The sequence below is a fragment of the Melospiza georgiana genome, chromosome 3 (genome assembly GCF_028018845.1).
Source record: "Melospiza georgiana isolate bMelGeo1 chromosome 3, bMelGeo1.pri, whole genome shotgun sequence".
Taxonomy (NCBI): domain Eukaryota; kingdom Metazoa; phylum Chordata; class Aves; order Passeriformes; family Passerellidae; genus Melospiza; species Melospiza georgiana.
In genome coordinates, this window is record NC_080432.1 from 1,271,931 (window position 1) to 1,295,154 (window position 23,224).

The following is a 23,224-nucleotide window of genomic DNA, read 5'->3' on the forward strand; positions in this document are numbered from 1 at the left end:
AGGAACAAAAACCACGAACCAAAACCAGCCTTTTCTCTCACCCGTCAAGTAATTTCCCTTTGGCGTAATTACACCCACAACCATCAGGGAGCGCTGTTGGCTCAGTCGAGGCAGTGAGTCTGCAGTGATTCCCCTGCAGCTCCAGGGGGGGCTGCTGGCTCCCAGCGAGGCAGAGGGGCCACAATGGCTCCCCTGCGGCTCATGAGCCCTTGGAGTGGGCTCGGGAACCTCCAGAGGTGGTGTTGGGGGATGATGATTGGGATCTCAAACAAGGGGAAAAGATGGGAGGTTGTCGTGTGTGGTGTGGGCATCGGGTGCCTGTCTTTCCTAATGTGAAAAACGCTATTTGCTTTTGTTAAAATTTGAAAGTTTAATAGTAATTAAAATAGTAATTAAAATTGGGACAATAAAAATAAGGACAATAAAAGAGAATAAGAAACAATAAAAACTAAAGAATTACAGATGTCTGGGTGTTTGGTGTTTTGCTAAAAGGCACAATTTTCTAATAAAGGATTACTCTATAAAAGTAATAGTTTATTGTATATTCATTTATCTTATATATGATTTAAACATTCTTTTCAAATAAGGGTGGGTTTTTTTTATTTTAGTTTCCCCCCACCTCCATCTTGTAAATTCAGTTATTTGGTTTTTGGAAGTTTGACTTTTCTCGATAGCAGGTAATAATTATTTTCTTGGGATTTTGGTGTCATTGTTATTTTTATCTAGATAGGATAATGTGGAGAATTTCTTGGTTATCTTTTAAAACTTTTGAGTTAGTTACAAAAAGTATCTTATATAGTTTCTATTTGAATATTATGCTATAGCCTAAATACTGTATTTTCTACACTACTTAAAGGAGATTAACACAACACTAATTAAAAGAGATTAATATGGTATAACTTTCCAACACAACACATACAGTATTTATTTCAATATTTCTGAAAAGCCAATACATATAATATGTATATTTCACACCCCTGTCCCCTGCCTGTCTGCAGCACACAGGGCTGGATTCACCCCCAGCTGTGGCTCCCCTGAACACAAAGGAGACACAGAGCAGTCCAAATCAACTCCTTTATTAGCACAGTGTGAAAAATGCCAATCACTTGTTTTAAAATTTTTAAAGTTTACTAGTAACAAAATAGCTATGAAAATAGTAATAACAAATTAGAGCAACAATTATTTGGATAATACAAGTAGGACAATAGAAGACATAAAAAAGCAAAGAGTTACAGATGTCTGGGTGCATTTTACTCCTCTACCAAGCAAAAGCACACCTTGCTAACAAAGGATCAATCCTGAAAAGCAATAACCTATTGCATATTCATGTATCTCATACATGATGCAAAAATTATTTTCAAACATAGGGTCTTTTCTGGTTAGTATCAACTCCCCCTCTTATCTCATAAATCAGTCGTCATGGTCCCTCAAAGTCTGGTTCATCCTGATAAGGAGGCAGTAATTATTCTATTGAGGTTTTCCGTGTCTTGTTGCTGTTAACTCTATGTGAAGAATTTCTTGATTCTCTTATCCATTCATTGAGCTAGGTAGAGAAGTATCTTGCATCACATAGTTTCTATTTTATATTATGCTATAGCCTAAAAACTACTACTTAAAAGACATTAATACAACATAATTTTCAAACATAACACATATAGTATTCATTTTAATATTTGTGAAGAGCCAAGCGTGTAATATGCATTTTTCACACAGAGCCTGCAGGGGATGAGGCTGAAGCAGCCCTTCAGCAGCTCTCCAGGAAGGCTTGGCCCTCCCATAGCCAGTGGGGTTGCAGCACCTGCACAGCAAAAGCCCCCACAGCTCCCTGGGGCAGAGCCAGCTGGTGCCACCTTCTCCAGAGCACGGCTCTGGTGCCACCAGCCTGCCTGGGCAGCACCAGCACTGCCCCAAGGGCTGCTGCAGAAGATGCTGGCAGACAGGATTCTCCTCCTGGGGCACTCCAAAGGCTTTTGTTCAGCAGAAGGGCCAAGGGCAGGAGCAGCTCCTGCTGAGGCTGAGGGCTGGAGGGAAGGGCAGCAGCCCCAGGCACCTGAGCAGGAGCAGCTCCCCTGGATGGAGACACAGCACCCCTGAGACACGGAGTGAAAGCACTGCCTGAGCCTGGGGCAGTCGTGTCACTGCTCTCCTGAGGCCACAGGCACAACAGCTCCTGCTGGGAGAATGGCCTCAGTTGATCCAGGAGGCTGCAATGAGGGAGGTAAGGATGACACCCAAAAGCCAAGCAGCCCATCTTGCAGCCAGCGTGGAGCTGGCCGCAGGTCCTGTAGCCCTTTCTCCGAGCAGGACAGTTCCTTGCTGCAGGAAAACTGCCTTTGGGGCACTGTCCCTTCTTGTCTCACAGCAGCTGATCCAAGGGGTGCTTTGAATGCTGCCCTTTGCCCCATCCCTGGCCCTTGGGCTCAGGTTTGGCCACAAGGCCAATTGCCCCATGGTAGGGGTTTGGTGTGGCTCTAAGACAAAGCCAAGGGAAATGTTTATGGCAAACAGGCAAAAGGATTCTGGCTTTCTCATGAAGTGAGGGAGTTGCTGAGTAATGGATGCAGTAATGCACCTTATTTCACCAAATTTGGGAGCAATTGGATACCATTGTCTTCACTGGGCCTGAGAGTGTCATCATTGAAACTGTATTTTGTGGAGAGTCTGGTACAAACTTCTCTGGTATAAACTGCAAAGCTTCTGTGATTTGTGCTGGCCTGGGATGTGTCCTAATGCTTGTCCAGTTCAGAAAGAGCTTCTTGCTTGCTAATTCTCCTCCATGCCTCAGGGATTTTTCCTTTGCCCTGAAATTTCCGATTGTAAAGAGCTTCCAGCTGTGTCCTGAAATGAGACACAAACCATTTCCAGTATGTCTGCATGGATGTATCAGGAAGAATTTTCCAAGTGGAAGCAGGAGGTCCTGCATCACGGTATTTCTTAAATGGGATCCACCCACCATCATGAACTCTAAATGAGACATCACTTGCAACAAGACTGGAACAAATATCAATGGCCAGGTGGTCTGTCCCATGCCATTTGCGTCCTGTCAAAACTTGTGGGCGGTGGAAGACCACCTGATGGTCTCCATCGTGATTCCGCATTGTGTTCGTGCAGACAGCCCCACAAAATGGACACTGCTCCCAGCACCCTGAAAAATGCTCCGCCAAAATCATGTGAGGCTGCCTTGAAAATGAGCTCAGATCAGCAACAGTCAATTCTTTATTGAGCCTCTCCCTCAGGTCATCCAGAGCGTTTCCCATGGCACTACTCAGGAACTCAATGTCTGTGACCTCCAGGTGCTCAATGCCCTTCAGGTCACTTCTGGGCAAGTTGATCACCTCGGACAGTTCCCTGCAAAATTCATCCAACCACAGAGAGATTTTGTTTTCTTTGTCTTTTCTGTCTTTGACAGCTCGAGTTGATGAAGAAACAGCTGAAAGGATGTTTTCACAGAGATTATTAAGGGAGGAATCAAGAAACATCCCCAGACTCCGACTCCCATCTAAACAGTGACTCCTTACTTGTGTCTTAATGTAACTCTCAAAAAACTGTTTTGGAGACCAAAGGTACTGCTTGAAATACTCAAAATTTTCCTGTTCTGCCAGATATCTCAGGATGCAAACTTCCAGATTGGCTCTGTTGCCCCTGAAATCTGGGAATTTGCCCTGCATGTCCTCAGTGATGGCTTTAGCTGACTTTTCAAAGACTGCCTGGGTAAGAGGTGGTTCAATCTTGTCACAAAGGAAAACAGCAAAAGTTGTGACAGAAGTGGCTCCTTGGCAGGAAATCTGGAAACATTGAAAGAAATCTTCTCTCTTGCTGTTCAGGTACACAACTGGGTCATTTGCCTTTTGGAATGCTTCGTGCATGGCTTTAAACCTTTCTGCTGCCATTCTACACAGATACAGAGACAGATCTATGGTGTAATCTCTGTTAAAACTACATTTCCAATTGCTGGGGACAGAGTTCACGCCTTTCTGTACTTCATTGAGTATTTCATGAATAAAATTTCGACTGTAATCATGTTTCTCCTCTTCCTTCTTAGCAATGTTTGCCTTCACACATGCTATGATGTTGTCAGTGATTTGCTGAAAGTTGATCGCATCAGCATTGGAAATGCTCCTGGGATCTGAGATATAGCGTAAATACTTTTTCTTCATGATGTATTTCTCTGGATTAAAAGAAAACCCTCTGCCTCTGGGAAATGACGTGATCCGTGCATGGATACCCGGCTCCTTAAAGTGCTCTAGAAGGACATCTTCAATTTCTGCATCAATATCCACCCATTCCAGAGGACGAGCAGCACGGGAGACTTCGGCAATCCACTCATTCCAGACAAGAGTAAAGTTGTCCTTCAGTTCTCTCTCACTGAGGCTCTTCCCTTTCAGAGTCACAGCCAGCTCCCGACTCCTTCTCAGGAGCTCATCTTCATATTCCAATTTCCTTGCAACCAGTTTCCTCTGTTCCTTCTGTAGCTCAATGAGATTCTCACATTTCTTTTTTGTTTCATAAAGAAGAGTCTCTTTTAGTTCTTTCAGTTTCTGCTCTGTGCTTGATTTCCACTGGATCAGTGTCTCATGGTCTTTGTCTTCCCTGAAATACTTTTCCACTTCTTTCTCAATGTCATCACTTGTCTCTTGCACCAGCCCTTCAAGGTATTTTATGGTGACATTCTGCATGTCCCCATTCCGAATTTTGTTGACCAGTCTCATCTGTACATCTAAGATGTGACTCCTCAGCCTCCAGGTCCACTGACTAAAGGCACTTTCCAGTCTCCTGTACACAGCAATCTCCAGGGAATTCTTGAAGCTGAACACAAAGTTTTCATTCAGCAAAGCATTCCAGAGGTCACCAATACGATCTTTCAGGCTCGAGAGCCTCAAAATGCTGCGCTGTGAATTCTTGGCAGCCTGGAGGATTTTGCTCTTGAGTTGCTGGGCATTCTGGCTGTAGGTGGGGTTGGGTGGTGCCATTGGGGGGTTTCCTTCCCACAGGTGAGCAAAGTAGTGAATGTGGGTATTCACATCAAATCCAATGACATCGTTGAAGGAAGAGACGTCACAGCATTCCTGCTGAGCAGCTACCACGGTCATTTCATCCAGCTTTTCCTGCAAGCGCCTTTGTCCTTCCATGTTCTGCTCCTTGGCTGTTGCTTCTCCCACATTTTGGTGGACAAAGAGGCAGCTTGGGGAAAGATTGACTTGCTTCATCCTCAGGAAAGCCTGCACAGCGATCTGGAGAACATCTTGCATTTCTGATGGATTTTCTCCAAAAATATTGATCACAGTTAAGTTGCCAACACCGATGACAAAGGTGGCCAGCTCGTTATCATGGTTCAGGGACTGGTTTTTGGCTATCTCAATGGCACGCAGTCCTTCTGTGTCAACCACCAGCACAAAATCAAAGCCCAAGTCTTGCTGCAGCTCCTCGCCCACTGGGATGAGCTGCATGAAGGCTCCGCGGGTGCATCTCCCTGCGCTGACGTTGAACTGCAGACCAAACATGGCATTCAGCAGGGTGGACTTGCCTGTGCTCTGGATGCCGAGCACGGAGAGCACAAACACTCGTTTGTCCCCCAGCCTCTCGATTAAGCTGTCAAAGATTGCTCCAACCCAGCACAAGGGCAGGTAAGAAGTGTCCCCATCCATCAGCTCCACGGGGTACCCTGAAACCATCAGCTCTGCTGCAATTTCTGGAAGTTTTTCAAAATTGTCATTCGTAGAGTTTATCAATTCCAGAGCCTCATAAATCTGCCCTACCTCTCTCAGAAGATGCTCTAGGCCAATGGATGAATCATTGATTTCATCAGAGAGGGTGTCCAAGCGACTCAGCAACTCATCATTGCCACTGGGTTTCTTCCTGCTTCTCTTTCCTTTCAGGTTTTCAGACCATAACTGGTGATAGTCTCTCCTCAGTTCTTCAAGGTGACCACAAGAAAGCTCGTCCATAAAGACCTTCATCCAGTGCAGGAAGTATTTCTTGGTATCTGCTGGCTGGACCTGGAGAAAGCCAAAGAATGATTTCATCAGTGGATTGAGAGGGAAAGCTTGATCAAGTTGCTTTTTTCTTAGTGCTTTCTTGTCATATTCAATTTGACTGCGATGATGCTCGATGCTCTTGTTCCCCTTCTCCTGCAAGCGAGTGAGTTCTTTGTCCTTTTGGCACCACTGGTACCACAGGTTTCCTTGAAGTGGCAGCAGCCGGGATTTGACCTCAGAGAGCTTCTCTTCCTTCAGAAGCTCCACCAGCTCCTTTGCCTTTGCTTTGGCTGTCACACATGCGGGTTGATCAGCATCCACTATGAATCCGTGTTGGCGAGCTTTGTCCATGCAGGCCTCTAGGCTGAAACATGGATTAGAACCTTCCAGTAGGTCCCCAATTGTCTTGGTCAGTTGGTCCATCATTTCTGCTTCGTTTCTGTTCTTGATCCCTATTGTTATGTTTTTGCTGGCTTGTCCAGCTGCAACATTCTCTTTTTCTGTGAGAAGACAAACAAAAGGCCTTTGTGACTGCCACAGTTCCTGCAGAAGCTTTTTCCCCCTGTTGTCTATGTGCTCCCAATCGGACACAAGAGCCACGTTTACAGCAGATACCTCCTGCAGGAACTGCATCTGTGCTCCGTGATCCCTGGCATCTCCATGCAGGTTACAGAAAGCCACGCAGCACTCAAAGGTGTCATTGGGGTTTCCATGAGGGCAGTACCAGGCAATCTCCACCAGCCCTTCCATCAGCAAACACTCTCTGGTGCTGCCTCTGCAGTGGCGGTGGAAGAAAGTGTCATGTTTGCGTTTGCTGAGCAGAGCATTGAGGAGCTGGGACTTGGAAGAGGAGGCCGAGCTGCCAATGCGGATGAAGGACACGATGGGTGTCTGTGCTTGAAAGATGAGTTGGTTGTTGAAACTCTTTGTTTGGGCCTCCTTTCCTGACTTCTCCCTCTCTTTCCAGCTCCTTTGGATTTGGCTGAGTGCATAGAGTGGGAACTCAATGTGTGAAGTGCTTGGGTTGGGCACCAGCAGAGGCAGGGCCAGTTGGCAGAATGCCAGCTTGGTTGCCAGGGTCTGCCTCAGGAAGTCATCAGCACAATGGAAAATGGCCATCTGCAGGTCCATGGGGTGCACATGGCCATCCATACTTGCATGTTCAGGGGTTGCTTCCATCAGTTTATCAAGAAAGATTTCAAAGGCATCTGATTGTTGGTTCTCTTGGTCTCTGGTTTGTGGCACAGGTGCAAGGCCGGGATTGCTCCTTTCCCAGCAAGTCAGGTACCTCACCTGGTATTCCACAGTCAACAGCTTTTGCAAGAAGTATAATGGCAGTTCTTTGTCCTGGCTGGGCTGGCTGTCCTGCAGAGATGTCTTGCAGATAGTGTGGAAATCTCCCATCCCCATTTTCCTTGGATAGTGACTTTCCAGTCCAAGGCGCTTGATCAACTGGAGGAACTCCTGGTTTGCAATGGCTTCATTTTCTTTGGCTCTGCTGCTTTCTGACTTGGACTGGGACTGACTAAGGGGCTCAGGTGCTGAAAAAGTGTCTTCCAGGTCGCTGAGTATGTTCTGCATCCTCTGTTCATCCCACTTGTCATTCAAACACCAACTGATCAAGGAGTCCAAGTCCCTTTCCAGCCTCTCCCAATCTTCATCTTCACGGTGCTTTTGGAGGAGATTCTTTATCTGTGTGCTCCACAAGCCTTTCATGTGTTCTTCCATGAAAGCCAAACGCTCCCTCTTCTGCTCAGGGGACAGCTTTGGACTTTCAGGTGTCACAGTCAGACCTGTCAGCAGGAGGAAGGCCTCAGCTCTGTCGGCATCTTGCTCCTTCAGGTTCACGTACTGCTCACATGCCACTTCAATGTCCTTGGCCATGTATTGAATTTCTGGGTGTCCAAGGAGGTGCTGAAAAGTTCTGCTTTCCACCTGGTATCCTGTGCTGGTCACAATCAAGAGCACCAACAGCTCCATGTCCTTCTGAGCCTGTTCCTGGAGAGACTGAAGTAAGGAGTATAGGGCCAGGCTGCTGGTCTGGGTGGCTTCTTTCTTTGCTTCATGAATGTCAGAAGCAGAGCTTCCTGGTGTGTAGGTGACAGCATGGATGTGCTCCTGCATTTGCTGCAGTGTTTTGATGAGCTCTTGAAGCTCAGAGACTTTGGGAGATCTGGGAAGTGGGTGCTCAGTCTGGAAGACCCATTGCATAATGAAGGAAGCCTCAGGGAAGTCCTTGACAGAGTAGATATGAGGATTCAGGAGACTCCTCAACATTACCTTGATAGAGGTGGTGTTTTCTGGAGGTGACTCCTGGCAGCTCCGCACAGTGTTCACCAGGAAGTCCTGCAGGGCTTTGTCTGACAGGCACACGTTGATCCACACACTGGGGTTTTTGGTTTTTGCATTCAGATCATCTTTTAGCTCCATCAGCATGAGCAGCTTCTTTTCATCCACTTTTGTCACCTCCCAGGCCTTCACAGTCCCCATGAAATCTCTGGCCTCTTGCACTGCACTTCCCAGTTCCTCTCCAAAAACGGTGCCCATGCTCTGCTTTGTCAGTGCTTTGTACCCAGCCCTGAGGGCTCTGCTCATCTGACCAACATACTTAAAATCCCCACAGTGATTGCACAGGATGATGTCCCACACTGGGATCAGCTGAAAGCCACGATCGATAACACACCATGTTGTGTTATTAGACACCAGCTCTGTTTTCCACTGAGGAAGAGAAGCTGTGTCTGCTGGGCCCCCTGTGTTGACCACGTAGAGATGAATTTCTGTATGAGAACTCTCTCTGGCTCTACCCGAGACAGAAGCCTTTGAGCTGGATTTAGAAACATCCAGGGCACCTGCAACACTAGCCAGGAAGTCACCATAGCTCTTCCTGATAAAGCTGTTCAATGCTTCAGACGTTTGTCTCTTCATCTCTTCCTGCTGCTCGGCTCGGAATCCTTCTGTAGACGCCTTCCACCAGAATATCCCCCCAAAGTGGAGGGGTCCCTGGTTTACATGGGTCCCAAACCTGCTGAAGAAGCTCTCACACATCTTCACTAAGATGGGGTTGTCTCTTTCCCAGCTGAAGCTCAAAAGCTGCTCCATGTCTTTCAGGTCCCGTAGAGCTGCATCGGAGAGGCGAAGCTGATGCCTTTGGAAGTAGCAGGAGGCCAGAGGGATGTACTGATACTTGGAGATGCCAAAGTACCTCTGCTCAGAGCGGGACTGGTGGGTGTCCTGTGACTGCGAGGAGGTTCTCTCATCTACACTCCCTCCCAGAGTAATCCCCCAGAATGAGGATTTGGCAGAAACGCTCATGCTGAACCCCAGCTGTTCCATGGACTTGGTGAAAGTGGATTCTGCTGCAGAGGAGGAGAACTCCTTCCTCTCAAGCAGCGATCCTTGCACTGGACCGGCGAGCTGGAACCCCTCCGGAACCCTGAGGAGCTGCTCTCGCTTTGCCAGGATATCTTCAGGTCTGCTGGTTCTGTAGATGCCCTGCAGGGCCAGTCCCCCTGATGCCCGCCTTAGCACCTCTGTGTCAGGGATGTTTTCCCTCCTGCCTGCTGACAGCTCCTGCTGCTCCAGCTGCTTCTGGATGCTCTCCAGCATATCTGCCAAGGGTTTCTTTGGCAGTGGCCAGAACTCTTTGGGAATCTCCATGGCTTGCCACAGAGTCTCTGCTTTCTCCCTCAGAGCATCCTGGCTGTGGCTGCGGCTCTTGAGCATTTCTGTCAGATGCTTCAGGGCTTGTTTGGCCTCTTCTTGTCTTTGCTTTGTCTTCTCCAAGATCTTGTTCTGCACCTCTTTAGAGGTCATTTGGTCATCTGTTATTTTCAGGAGTTTCTGGAGTGCCTTTTTCTCCCATGGATGCTGTGCCTCACACTCCAGCTTGAGGTAGTCTTCATAATCCAGATTTTGCAGGGCTTCTCTATGCTTGTTGCCCAGGATCTGTGTCACTTTGGGCAGCCAGTATCCAGCATCCAGTCCTTCCTTGTGGAGTGCCTCTGCCAGGAGCTGTGCCTTTGAATCCCACTCCTGTGTGTCCTCCTGCAAAGTCATGGCTGTGGAGCAATGTTATAGATTGATAATGAGATGATTGGCTGTTGCAATCAAGGGATGAATACTGTGTGAATATTAAGAGAAGCTCCATTGATGTATGATTAAGTTCCTGTAGTCTGTTCTTTAGATGTCCTCTGTTCTCTACATAGTTCCCCCCCAATATTGTTACCATCAGCTCTCACCACCCACCCCATATTGTTACCATCAGATAGTCTGAGTAATCAAGGACAGGTAGAAAGAAGGTGTGTACAAAAACTTGTCTGCAAGAAAGCACACTCCACCAATAAATTGTGAACAAGAGTTGACTGACAGACTTTTAGAAGGTGCCACGGTTGGCTGATGCAAACCCCTCCATCACAGGGTATAAAAGGCAAAACTTCCATCTTGAAGATTAGGCAGCCACTTGGTAGTCAGCCATGAGGGAAGCTCCCACATGTGTTTTTCTTGTTTAGTCCTTTTGTTGCAAATTTTTTTAAGGTTTTACAAACCTTTCACAATTTTAAAATGTGGGTGGTTGTTTCTCACAAGGAAGAACAGGGAATTTTCCTAAGGTGTTGTCAGAGGTCCTGGGCTCCTGGCAGAGGCTCTGCAACAGCTGCAGCCCTGGGGCTGCTGGAGCCAGGCCTGGGATGGCAAAAGAGCCAGGGTCTCCTTCCTAGCTCCCTGGGTGTGCCTGTTGCTTTCCCGTTTGCTGGATCAACCCTGAAGGTGTCTGTATCCCTGAGACAAAAACACAGACACAGAGACACAAACAGAGAAACAGACTGTCATGGTTTGATGCTGGCAAAATTCCAGTGCCTCATGAAAATATATTCTCCCTAGTGTCTGCTGTGAGATGTGACCAGAAATAGTGCAAAGCAGGGTCAAGCTTAGGAATAAAGGAAAGAACATTATTAACATACAATATGAAAAAGAAACACACAGAACTCCGAATGAAAACCTTCTGAAAACATTCCTCCTCCTTCCTCCAGTTTCCACTATGGCACAAAATAAAACCTTAGCTTCTCAATCCAGTGACCACGCCTCAGATAACCAACTCTTAGTTCATCACCACCCCTCAGATAACCAACTCTCAGTTCATCAAGGAGAGAGCAGTCCCTCTTGTACCATAGGCTTCCCCAGGAAACACAGTTGAAACTTTTCATGTTTCCATGTCACACGTGGCACCGCCTGGAGAACATTTGCCACCTCTTCCTTCCATGTCCAGTGCTCTCGCCACTGCGCATGGACCAGGGCTGCTTCTAGGTTTCCCCTTTTAAGGATGCTTTTCCTAGTTCCAAAAATGCAACAGTCTCTCTCTTTCTGGACACCAGTCTCCCCCAAATTCACCCCCTGGGGCCGAGGGCTCTTGAGAACAGAGATCTTCACTGAAGATCGAGGGCACCAGCACCCTCCTCACCCATTGTCTCTGTTCACGCCACTCCTTCACATAACATCACAGCACTCTCTAGGCTCCAAGCCATTTCCTCCCCCAAATGCAGTCCCTGTGTTACACAAAAAACCCAAACAACTGGTTCTGTCCATGGCTATAGAAGAAAAGTCCAGCCAACGGCCACTCCATCATCTCCTCCCACCTATGATTCTTCTCATCTTTTTCTGACATCTTTCACTTGCACGGACTTTCATCACACTTGCCCATTTTCTCCTATTTCATTGCTATCTCTCATCTCATTCAGATCCAGGAGGATCAGTATTTGTAAGGTTTCCATCATCCAAGAAAATGGTTAAAATCTCAGGCTCTGCCTGCCCAGAATTCCCACAATGGCTCTGCTGGAAACTTTCTTGCCACACCCCTCTCCTCCTTCTTGGCTGGCCATGCTGCCAGCACATGATAACGAATTTCAAGGTGGCACAGGCACAGGCTCTCTCTCTTTTTCGTGGGAGGGGGCTGCCCGATACCTCTCAGTGTTCCTCCACCCTTCCATTCTGCAGGCGCCTTCACCTCCCTTCTCTGTCCAAGTCTCCGGCCTACCTCACCCAGGCCACATGGCTTCCCTTCCCTCACCCAACCTGCAGCTGGGCAGGTCTGACCTTTGTCACAGACCAGAACCAAGAGAGAGTTCTCCTGGGAGTTCTCTGCTTTTAACCCCCTGTGATCTCAGAGGCATTGCCATGTCCTTGGTGTCCACACATTCAAATATTTCCAATATTCAAATCTGAGCACCCATTGGCTGGACCACAGCCTCCCAAAAAACTCACTTCCTTTTCAAACCAGGACACACAGACAGACAGACAGACAGACAGACAGATAGAAAGATATACTGAACACACTCAGCCACACAACCTGCCCTGGACAAGGTGCTGCCTTCACCATCACCCGCATCCTCCCAGCACAACTCCTCCATCCACAAGTGCAGACAGCTGGGGGAATTCCTGGCTCCCTGGAGCACTGGCACAGCCCCTCTGCCCACCCAGCAGCCCTGCCTGCATCCTGCACCCTCTGCCCAGCCCACGGCTGCCCTGCTCACTGCCTGGCCCAGCCTGCTGCTCCCAGCACCCGGAGGCAGCGCTCACACACTCCCCCCATGGGCACCCCACACTCCCCAGACACACTCTCCCCCATGCGCCCCAGGGGCCCTGAGCTGTGCTCCTGCTCCAGCTGCCAGCGCAGCCCCTCCCTCGCCCCTCTCTGGCCTCTTCCCAGGAGCTGCTTCCTGGCACCCTCAGGGGCCCACCCCAGTGCAGGGGGAAAATCCACCTTGTCCCTGCCCACAGCTGTGCCTGGGACATCCTGGTGGCCCTTCAGGAGAGACTGGAGATGCTGGGACCCGACTCAGAGAGGTGCCCTCTGTGATCTGCTGCTCATTAGCACAGATTTTCTCATCAGGCAGGTGCCCATTGGTGGCCATCTCAGCCACAGACACCACAGAACCAATGAGCCTAAAATCTCTGATGACAGGAGGAAAAGTGCCAGCAAACCTTCAATCCTTCCCTTGAGGGGAACAGACTTCAGGCTGCTCAGCAGCAAGTTACAGAGGGCCCTAGGGAAATGACTCTGGAAGTTCCTGGGGTCCTGTCTTGGGGTTGGTTCTTATCCCATAGCCAGGTTGGTTTTGGATTTGGTTTGTGTCTGGAGCTGTCAATGTTCCCCCTCTGATTCAGGGGTATCACGATGGGTGAAGGTTGGTTCCAGGATTCTGTGTGGGGTGGGGGACCAGAGGGTGCTTTTCCTTCCAGCAGGGGTGATCAAAACAGGGGCCATGAAGCACAGTGTGTCTGACCTGAGATCCGGTTGCCCTAACGGCTTTTTTCTATTTTTTCCCCCTCATGTTTTTTCTTGCTTCAGCCCTGTGACCAGGACTTTCCAGTGTTATAAATGACAATATGGTTATTGGTTTTCACATTTATGCATTGGTTTTTAATATAGTAGTATTTGTAACCCCTTTTAACTGATTTAAGATGATCTAATCTGACAGCTTCTGTATGCGCAGTATAGCTTATATAAATAGTAGTTTGATAAATAAATAAATATATTATATCTTAAGCCTTTGCAAAATATTAAAATAGAGACTATGTAATGTTAAATGCTTTCCTTTGTGTAACTATCTCAGATAGTGGTGTGAATAGCTATGTTGACACAATGTACTTGTGGACTACCTTATCTGAATGATAACAGTGATGAGATCCAGCAGAATAAACAACAAAGCAAAAATGCAAGAACTGACCCTCAGAGGTTTTCTGAAAATGTTAAAGAATTGAACAGAGCCTCAAGAAGAAATAACAGATATGAATTTCACCCACAGAATAGAATGAAGACGCATCAAAGGTCAAGCCAAGCCAAAGCATTCCCTGAGGTCACAGGAATGTTTGACTATATACAAACAGAAATATGCATTTATCCAATGTAATGTAAAGGATAGAAAATAATTGTTTTAAGCTAATGGTGGGCTTTTGGCAGTTTGCCAAGCTCCTCAGCTCTGGATACTGTCCCTTTTATCCCTTATTAAACTTCTAAAACTTTTAAAGAGTGAACCATGTTTCTCACACCAGCTTGCTTCTCTGCTCCTCTGCTGCTTGGGAGCCCAGAGCCACTGCGTGCTATGCAGAGACCTGGGAGCACTGCCAGCCCCACCAGGCCTGACCTCAGTCTCAGCCGTCACCAGTAAGCTGTGCAAAGGAGCGATTCCCACCTGGCCCCCACTGCTTTGGGGCCTTTTACTACACTTTGATTCATCACCCCAGGTTTGCAGTGCCACTGAGAGTAACTGCTCCCTGTGAGGTGTCCAGGGGAAGCCAACTCCCCTGTACCCTGTTGCCAGAGGAAAGGTGGCCACGCTTGCACCACAGCGCCCCCTGCATCCACGGTGGAATCATCGCACCTGTCCTGCCCAGCCAGGAGCCAGCAGCGCCCCTGCTGGCTGTGCCTGGAACTGCACCACAGGGGCAGTGCCTGAAAGGCTGGGATTGGGTTTCTGGTTTTGGTTGTTGCTGCTGCTGTTGTTTTTATCTCTTGGCACATACATATGTTATAGATACATATTTTAATATTGGCTTTTTGCAAATATTAAAATGGATTTTATATGCATGATGGTAAAGTAACTTTGTTATAAAGATATAGTTTTTACTTCTGTTGTTAATTAAGCTTAGACATAGTAGTGAAATAGCTATGCTTGTGTTAAAATGCCTGCTTGGATGAACAAGCAATGAACATAGGATAAGGACACCTGCTAGAGACACGCCAACTATAAGCATCTATCATCTGAAGGCAGTGTGAACCAGGGCCTGAACTTGAAGTGATAAAGAGAAGGAGCCAAAACCACAGCCAAGAAACAAGCATGCTCTAAAAAGGCAGATCCAAGGAGGGGCCATGTAAAATAGTTCCTGGAAAATGTAAACTAGTTTATCGATATGCATAAGAATCTATGAACATGCAACAGGCTGATGTGACAGAAAAGGGGTATTTAAGCAGTACCCCTGAAGGTGATGGTGTGCTGTTGGCTGAGTGCCAAGATGCATTTGGCCGTACTTTTTGCTTTACTGTCCTTGTCTCCTATTGTCCTTTATTAAACTTTTAAAATTTTCACAGGAGACTATATATGTGTTTTTCACATATATACTCTAGTAAATACCTGTTATTCCTTTCCCTGTATCTTTGCCTAAAAGCCCCATAATTTCAAAGTTGTAATAATATGAAAGAAAGGGGTCATATTTTCCATTCCAGGAAGGTTCCAGGACACCTGTCTTTTAAACCAGTACAGATCCATCACTGCTGGTCAATTTTGTTGAAAAACCCCTGAAGCACAAGGCAGTCATGGGTCACAGCCACTACAGACTCAAGAGAAAATGTTCTGCTTGTCACCCTAAATTTCCTTTCACAACATATTAAAACATGGAGTTGATCAAGGACAGCCAGGTAATCTGAGCGTTTGGGATTTCAGGAAAGCTTTTGATCCTGCCTCTCCTAGCACCATGGTATGTCCCTTCCAACTCAGGCCATTCCATCATTCTGTGATTCTCATCCTAACGGACCTGGTACTCTCACTGCACACCTGCCTTTAATTCCTTGGGAGTTTTGACACTGTCACACAACCCCAAAATCTGCTGCATTCTCAGTTCAGCTGGATACTGGGGAGATTTATTCCTTGCAAAATCCTTCTAAGCATTCAGCTTCTGTCCCACCAAGGCCACAGCACGCTCACCAGCACTGGTTTTGATCCAAGGGGAATGGACTCAGGTATAGATCCAAGGGCTCCTGCATGCTTCCAGAGCATTCAGGAGCAGCTTTCCCCCTGGAATCCCTGCAGGTTTGGGCAATATGAGCAAGGGCTGTGGGCTCTGATTTCCCTCACCTGCCTCATAGCAGATGCTCCTATTGCTCCCAGCCTTGGCTTCCCAGCAGACACCAGCAGCTGAGGGCCCCAGCTCAGGGGACACAGCACAGCACCAGGGGCAGGTCTGGGGCAGCCAGCAGGATGTGGGGAAGAAGGAGCTTGGCCCTGCCCTGGAGAACATTAACTCCAGCCAAGACACACCCTGCCCCCATGCACGCTTGGCACTCCCTGCACAGCTTCCCAGTGCTGCAGTAATAGAGAAAAAGCCCCATGCGGCTGTGTCAGTGCCCACGGAGAGGCACTGAGCACATTCAGGGCATAACTTGGAACCGAGTTCCTCCTTGGAAGCACAGGCGGGAAGCAGCAAGGCTGGCAGCAGGACCTTCCATGGGAATGCCTGCACCCCGTTTCATGGGAACAGCCCCCCGAGAGTGTTTTCCACAGCCCTGCCCCAGGGAAAGGGGCTCTGGGAACACTGCTGCCTTTGTGGGGCTGTCCCAGAGACCAGAGCGTCTGGGGTGGTGATGCTTAGACTGTAAGAGAGGAGAATCCCACCCTCCCTGCACGGGGAGGAAGCAGGACACCCTGGGTTTGCAGACTGAGCATGATGTCCCGTGCCTGCCTGTCATCATGATGGAGCTGCCCTGCTCCCGAAGGAGCCGCGCAGGGCCAGGAGGCACTCTGAGCATCAGTCCCATTGCTCCTGCCTTTAGGGGAGCACAGGCATCTGCTCCCACTGCTCTGAGCCCGGCCCCATCCCAGCTCAGTCCCTGCAGTGCACACGGCTCCCCTGAGCTCCCCAAAGCGGTGCCAGAAAAGGCGGCTCCCTGCAGCCCACGCTCGGAGCGCACAGCGCCAGCCCACTGCCCTCAGCCCCCTCTGCTCCTGCCCTGCCATCTCCCCAGCCCAGGCAAAGCACAGGGAACATTAGGCAGGAGAGTAACAAGATCCCACTCCCGGATGCTCTTGGCTACCAGCCCCGCAGCTCATCCCAATGCTCATCCCAATGCCGATCCCCATGCCCATCCCCATGCCCATCCCCATCCCCTACCGTCTCCCTCCGGGCCCTGCAGCTCCCGGGCTGGGAGAAGCCCATCCCAGCCCCCTTTTTATCCAGCCCTGGCTCTCTGGTGGGTGCGGCTTCACCTATTCAGAGACAGCGGGGTAATTCCAGGAAATCAGGCATTTTATTGCAGCAGAATGTGTAAATAGAAGCACTTGTTTGGAGTCAGATCATTGAATTACGGTCACAATTCCATAACAGCGTAATTCAGTTGGATCACAGTCAACTCTTGTCTGATGCACATGTCTAACCCTTAACTACCCAGCTTATTGCTGGTAATAATATTGTAAACTGTGATTGTTGGATAGAGTTGGATAGGCATACATGTAAAAAAGGCAGGAGAGGGACTTTGGAGAAAGGCCTGGAGGGACAGGACAAAAGGGGATAGCTTCCCACTGCCAAAGGGCAGGGATAGATGAGATCATTGGAAGGAATTCTTCTCTGGGAGCATTGTGAGGGGCTGGGATGTTATTCAAAGAGAAGCAGTGGCTGCCCCATTCCAAGACCGGGACACCTTCCACTATCCCACCTTGCTCCAGGCACCGCCCAACCTAGCCTTCCTTGGACACCTCTCCAGCAGAGGAAGCAAAGCAGGAACAGGGCCTGGCTGCAGCTTTCTTGACAGGGGACACCCCACACCTGACAGTAACAGAGTGTTGGGGTTTGGAAGAGGATATTCAGTACTCAACCTAAGCAGCATGTCTGGATTGCTTTGTCCTGGGCATGTGGACACACAAATCCATCTCCATGGCCTCAAAAGAAGCACTGCAGTTTGCATATGGAGACCTCCAGCCTGGCAGGGCCAGCCAATCCCTGCCCCAGGCTGGCAAGTCACAAGTGCTGGAGCAGACACAGGTGGCATTTGTCCGGCCTCAGGGGAAGCCTCAGCAGCTGCCAGGCAGGGCTGGGACACATCACCTACAGAGCATGGATTTGGTCCCTCTGTTCCCAGCTTAGCTGAGCATGTCTCCAGAGGAATATTTCTTCCAGCCAAAGCATTCTCTGCTGCAGGAGTGTTACAGTCACAGAATCCCAGAGATTGGAAAAGACTTCCCAAACCCTCCAGTATGGCCTGTGACTGATCCTCACCTTGTCACCAGCCCAGAGCACTGAGTGCCATGTCTAGGTGTTCCTTGGATACCTCTGGATATGAGCTTCCACCATGTCCCTGGGCAGCCCCTGCCAAGGCCTGAGCACCCTTTCCATGCAGAAATTCCTCCTGATGTCCAACCTGAATCTACTCTGCAAGAGCCTGAGGCCATTTCTCTTTGGCCTGTCCCTGTTCCCTGGGAGCAGAGTCCGAAACCCCCTGGCTGTCCCTCCAGTGTGGGACTTGTGCAGAGCCACAAGGTCTCCCCTGAGCCTCCTTTCTCCAGGCTGAGCCCCTTCCCAGCTCCCTCAGCCTCTCCTGGGGCTCCATTCCCTTCCCAGCTCCCTCAGCCTCTCCTGGGGCTCCATTCCCTTCCCAAGCTCCCTCAGCCTCTCCTGGGGCTCCATTCCCTTCCCAGCTCCCTCAGCCTCTCCTGGGGCTCCATTCCCTTCCCAGCTCCCTCAGCCTCTCCTGGGGCTCCATTCCCTTCCCAGCTCCGTTCCCTTCCCTGGACACGCTCCAGCCCCTCCAGGTCTCTTCTGGCAGGAGGGGCCCAGAGCTGCCCCCAGCACTGGAGGTGCCCCAGCAGTGCCAGCACAGGGGACGGGCACCTCCCTGGACCTGCTGCCACTCCAGAGCTGGCACAGCCCAGGGGCCATTGGCCTCTGGCACACCTGGGCTCATGCCCAGCTCCTGGCACAGCACACCCCCAGGAAATCTTCTCTGGAACCATTAAACCATGGCCTCCTTTCTGCCAGCGCTGCACCTTGTGCTGCACGGCTTCCTCAGGGTAAGGAGCTCCTCGGTGTCCCTTCAGGAGCAGCCAGAGAACCATTCCCTCTCTGTCCCTGCCAGCCTGGCACAGCAGGAGCACACTCCTGCCTCACCTCAGCCAGCAGGAACGTGCACACTGCAAACTGAAACCATCTGCACTCCTGACTCCATGGCAGGAGTGACCCAGCCAGGGCTGGAGAGGGCTGGGGATCATCCTGCATGAAGCTCCTCTGCTCCTGCTCTGTCAGCTCCAGGGACACCAGCTCCTCTCCAAGGCTCCTTCCCTTTTGGGGACACGCTGCCTCCGCCCCTTTCCCTCAAATCCACTGTCTCTTCTCCAAATCGATGGTGTGTGGCCAGAGAGCTCCTGCCAGGCACAGCTGCACAGCTCAAAGGCTGAAGCACAGCCAGCGACGGGCGCCAGGTGCCCAGAGAATCTTTGGCTGCCCCTGGATCTCTGGAAGTGTTCCAGACCAGGTTGGACTGGGTTTGGAACAACCTAGGATAGTGGAATGTCTACCTGCCTATGGCTGGGGATGGCACTGGATGAGCTTTAAGGTCCCTTCCAGCCCAAAGTAACCCAGCTTTGGATGTTGCAAAGGGCAGAGCACATCAAGCCTCAATGCCTAAATCAAGGCTGGAATACATGACCCAGTACCGAGATTTGTGCTGGATCAGCCACTTTCCCAAGGCTAAAATAGCCAGGAACATGATCTGGTTTGGCACAAGGAGACAGGAACAATGTGAGTCCCATGGATATGACTGTATGGAGAAGACACGGGGCAGGAGAACGGTGGTCCTGAGGTCCATGGGGGCAGTTCCTGGGCTGGCTCTGCTCCCGGGAAACACACAGACTCCTCTGCAGTCCTTTCATTTGGGGGTACAGCCCCAGAGTTCACTGTGTGTATGAGCAGGTCACCATGGCCTCCGTAGACCCCAGCCTAGGAGGAAGAGAAGCTCCCAGGCACACTCTGACCCCTCTAGCAAGGTCGGTGTTCCATGTCGCACACTCTCTCACCTTCACCCCACTAGTCCTTCCTGCACCCACCGCCCTTCCAATCCCAGGTCTCATTGCAAGCCTCCTGCCACAAAATCCTGGTTCTCTCTGCAGTGCCCCCAACCCACAAACCTCAGGTCTCACTGTAGCCGTCTTCCCAAACCCTGTGTTTCCCTGATACCACCCCCAATCTGGGGTGTCACTGCAGAGCTTTCCATACCCTGAAACCCTGATGTCTCACTGGCGCTTCACCCCAAAACCCTGGCTTTCTTGCAACCCCCTACCATGGTTTGACAGTGGCCAAAAACCAGAGACCAATGAAGAAAACTACTGACTCGTTCTTCTGCTGTAGTTGAGCAGAGGAGGGGGATATGTGGCCAGTAAACCAGCTGAGAAGAAGCTTACCATACGCCCCTGGAGGGACAATCCTTAAGCAAGAACCTCCCTAGTCATGGCGAGGAAACAAAGCTTTCCCCAGAAAGCATTGTTGCTGTATTTTCATTCTATGTATCCCACTGGCCCTTCCCCTTTGTTCCACTCCTGTGCCCTCATCTCATCCATTCTCATGTTCTGTTCCCCCCCCCCGCCCCGCACCTTGCCATCCCTCTATAAATCCCTGCTCTCTCTGCCGGGAGAGTTCTTTGTGTCTGGACACCTTCACAGAAGGAGCTCCATAAAGACCCTCCGTGGAACCCCATATGAAGACTCCGTCCCTTCCTTCTGCATTGCTCATGGCTGAAATCACCCAAGAGCTGAAATCATTCAGTGAGAGCGAGACGTGCCTATGCACTCAGGATGTCTTTTTAAAGATGCTTTTCTGGGAAGGTCGTGGCACTCTACCATCTCCACCCACTGTGACAGGGAAAGAAAAAACTGAAGAGCTCATAAAGTGAGATAAGGATTACGAGAAAACACTAAAGGCAAAACTCGCTTAAACTTAACAGTACAATAAAAGTTTATCAACTGAATTAAAGTAGGACAATGAGCATGAAAATAAACCTTCCAAAGACCTTTTTTCCTCCCTTCCAGCCCCTCCTTCATTCTCACTGACAGTGCAGAGAGACAAATCAGGGAGTCTTTAGTCAGTTTGTTATTTCTAAAATCTTTCTTCAGTTTGCTTAGGGAAAGGAATTTCTTTTTTCTGCTGGGTCTTGGAGTCCTTCCTAGGAGAGACACTTCTCTGTGAACTTTTCACACATGTTTTTAATTTTCACGAGTAGCAGTTCTGCCCAACCTGTTGCAATATAAGCCCCTCCCACAGGCAAACAATCTTCCCACAACAGTTTTTTCATGGGTCATTAGTTTTCATAGGTCATTATAGTCTTTTAAGGATGAGCTGTTCTAGTTTGGAAGCAAGGGTCTTTTTTGTCTATCCCTGGAAGCAAGGGTCTTTTCTCTCTGAGTTTCCCACAGATTACAGTTTTCAGCATCCACTTGCTCCAGAGGGAGCACCTTTCCTCATGGGCTGCAAGCAAATCTCTGCATCCCTCTATGCACTTCATGAAGTACAGGGAAAACCAGTTTGTGGTTTTATAGTCCTCACCACGGCTCACAGAAGAATCTTAGCTCGGGCATTTGGAGTGCCACCTCACTCTCCTTCCTTTTCAATGACCTTAATTTCATCACATTGCTTTCTTCACGTGTCTTCACCTTTTCCTTTTCTGTGGCTCCAGAGAAAATTGTTGTCTGTAGGTTTGTGTGTTCTCAGATTCAATTAATTTAAAAGATCTCATAGGGCTTTGCGGCACTGAATGGCTGATCTTGCCTGCACTTTGTACTGGGGAATTACTCATCATGCCCCTTGCTGTTGGTCTCATGGTCCCTGCTGCAGCCATTTGGGTGGTGCCAGCTGCCATGGCGCAGCCTCCATACAGTGCCTCTCTTCATGCAGGGCACTGAAAAGGAGAAGCTGCTGCCACTGTCCCTGCCCTTCTGTCCACAGCACAGCTGGTCAAAAATGGTCAGGAGGCACAGTTCACTGCAGACCTTTCTGATACAGCCTCGGCTGCATGGGCACTCCTGGCATGGACCCCAGGTGCATGGTCCCGGCTGCATGGCCACTCATGGTGCTGGGACAGCCCCTGGGGGCTGCACTGAGATGGTCCCCTGGCAGCCACGACTGGATGGGCCCTGGCAGCTGCGTCAGGATGAGCCCTGGTGGCTACCTTGCCAACTGTCATAAGAGAAGAAAGACGGTGCGTTCCTTTCCTTGTAATTTTTAAATATGTCAGCACAGAGGCATTGCAAACTTCTCTAATTGGCTAGCCATATGTCTGTCTATCGTGAGAGCCTTCAGGGACTGGCTCTGCTGGACATAGTCCCTCCCATTTTCCACAAGCTTTTCCCACAGCTGTGTTTATGGGCCTTGTTAGCTTGTGGGGTATTGTTTTAAAGATGAGTTGTTCCAAGGTAACAGTTCTCATTATCTATCTCTAAAATGATCTTCATCTCTAGGAACAGAGATCTTCTCCTCCTGGAGGCACAGGATTACTCTTGGGTCCTTCTCTGTTCAAACTTCTCGAAGGATCACAGCTACCTTAACTTCTTCTTACTTTGGCATGGAGGCCTTTGCTTGATATCAATTGAATCCTTCATCTCCCCATGCTTTCATGTGTTACAGGGAAACAGAGTCTTTTCTCCATGGCTTTACAAGGGGATTTCAGCCCCAGGATCATGGCATCTCCTCATCCCTCCCATCTGGGACTTAACATCTTCTTCACTGACCTTGATGTCTTCATGTTGCTCCTTTACATGCCTGTTTCTTTCCCTCATTTGAGGGAGGATTGAAGGACTAAAAGGGTTAACATCTCCCACAGGGCCTGCAGATGGTCACCTGAACCTGGCTGGTAGCTTGGGGCAAGAGCTGCAGCTGGGGCTGTGTCAGGATTGGCTGCATGGCTGGTCTTTGGTTTTTGCTCTGTTCCATTCCAGCTGCAGGGCCACTGTGCATGGGCTGCAAGGCTGCCTCTGGTCTCAGCCACATGATCTCATGAGGTGGCCACTCTGGGGAGGGGACCTGACAGAAAGATATTAACAGCCACGGCCCAGTCCTGTCTCGGCCAGAGCCCCCACAGTTTCCCCACTCCCTGCCTGGCAGCTGCTGGGGCCTGGCCAAGCCAGGACGGAGCTCGGTGGGCTCACCGGAAAGTGGCCTGGATGTGTGGCTGAGCCTGCCCGATTTGGCCTGGCTGAGACAGAGGCCAGGCCAGGACTTGTTCCTGTTCCCAGGCCAGAAGGAAAAGAGGAATTTCCTGGGTTTCTTTAGTCTTTAACATGTGCTTTTCACAGAGGCATGTACAGCTTTCTAGTGGCTAAAATCTTTGCATCACTTGCGCAAATGTTTCCCTTGCAAAACCAGGACACAAGGCCACGTGAAGGTAAACTGTCCACACTAGTCTGTACCACAGGGTGCAGCATGCTGAATTGCTGCTAGCATAGTCCAGGGTAAGGAAGTAAAATGAACCTTTGCACAGATGTTTAATTCAGCCACGCAGTGAG

General features: G+C 49.5%; 1 protein-coding gene across 1 annotated transcript; it reads right to left on the minus strand.

The window, feature by feature from the left end:
- Positions 1–2,726: 2,726 nt before the first annotated feature.
- On the minus strand, positions 2,727–10,031 carry LOC131082132 (interferon-induced very large GTPase 1-like). The gene has a single exon (XM_058021814.1). It carries the CDS (start codon positions 10,029–10,031, stop codon positions 2,727–2,729), a length of 7,305 nt encoding a protein of 2,434 aa, XP_057877797.1.
- Between the last annotated feature and the right edge of the window lie 13,193 nt (positions 10,032–23,224).

Bases quoted from the DNA above. Each gene is read 5' to 3' on its own strand.
- LOC131082132 (XM_058021814.1), bottom strand. From the start codon at position 10,031: ATGACTTTGCAGGAGGACACACAGGAGTGGGATTCAAAGGCACAGCTC.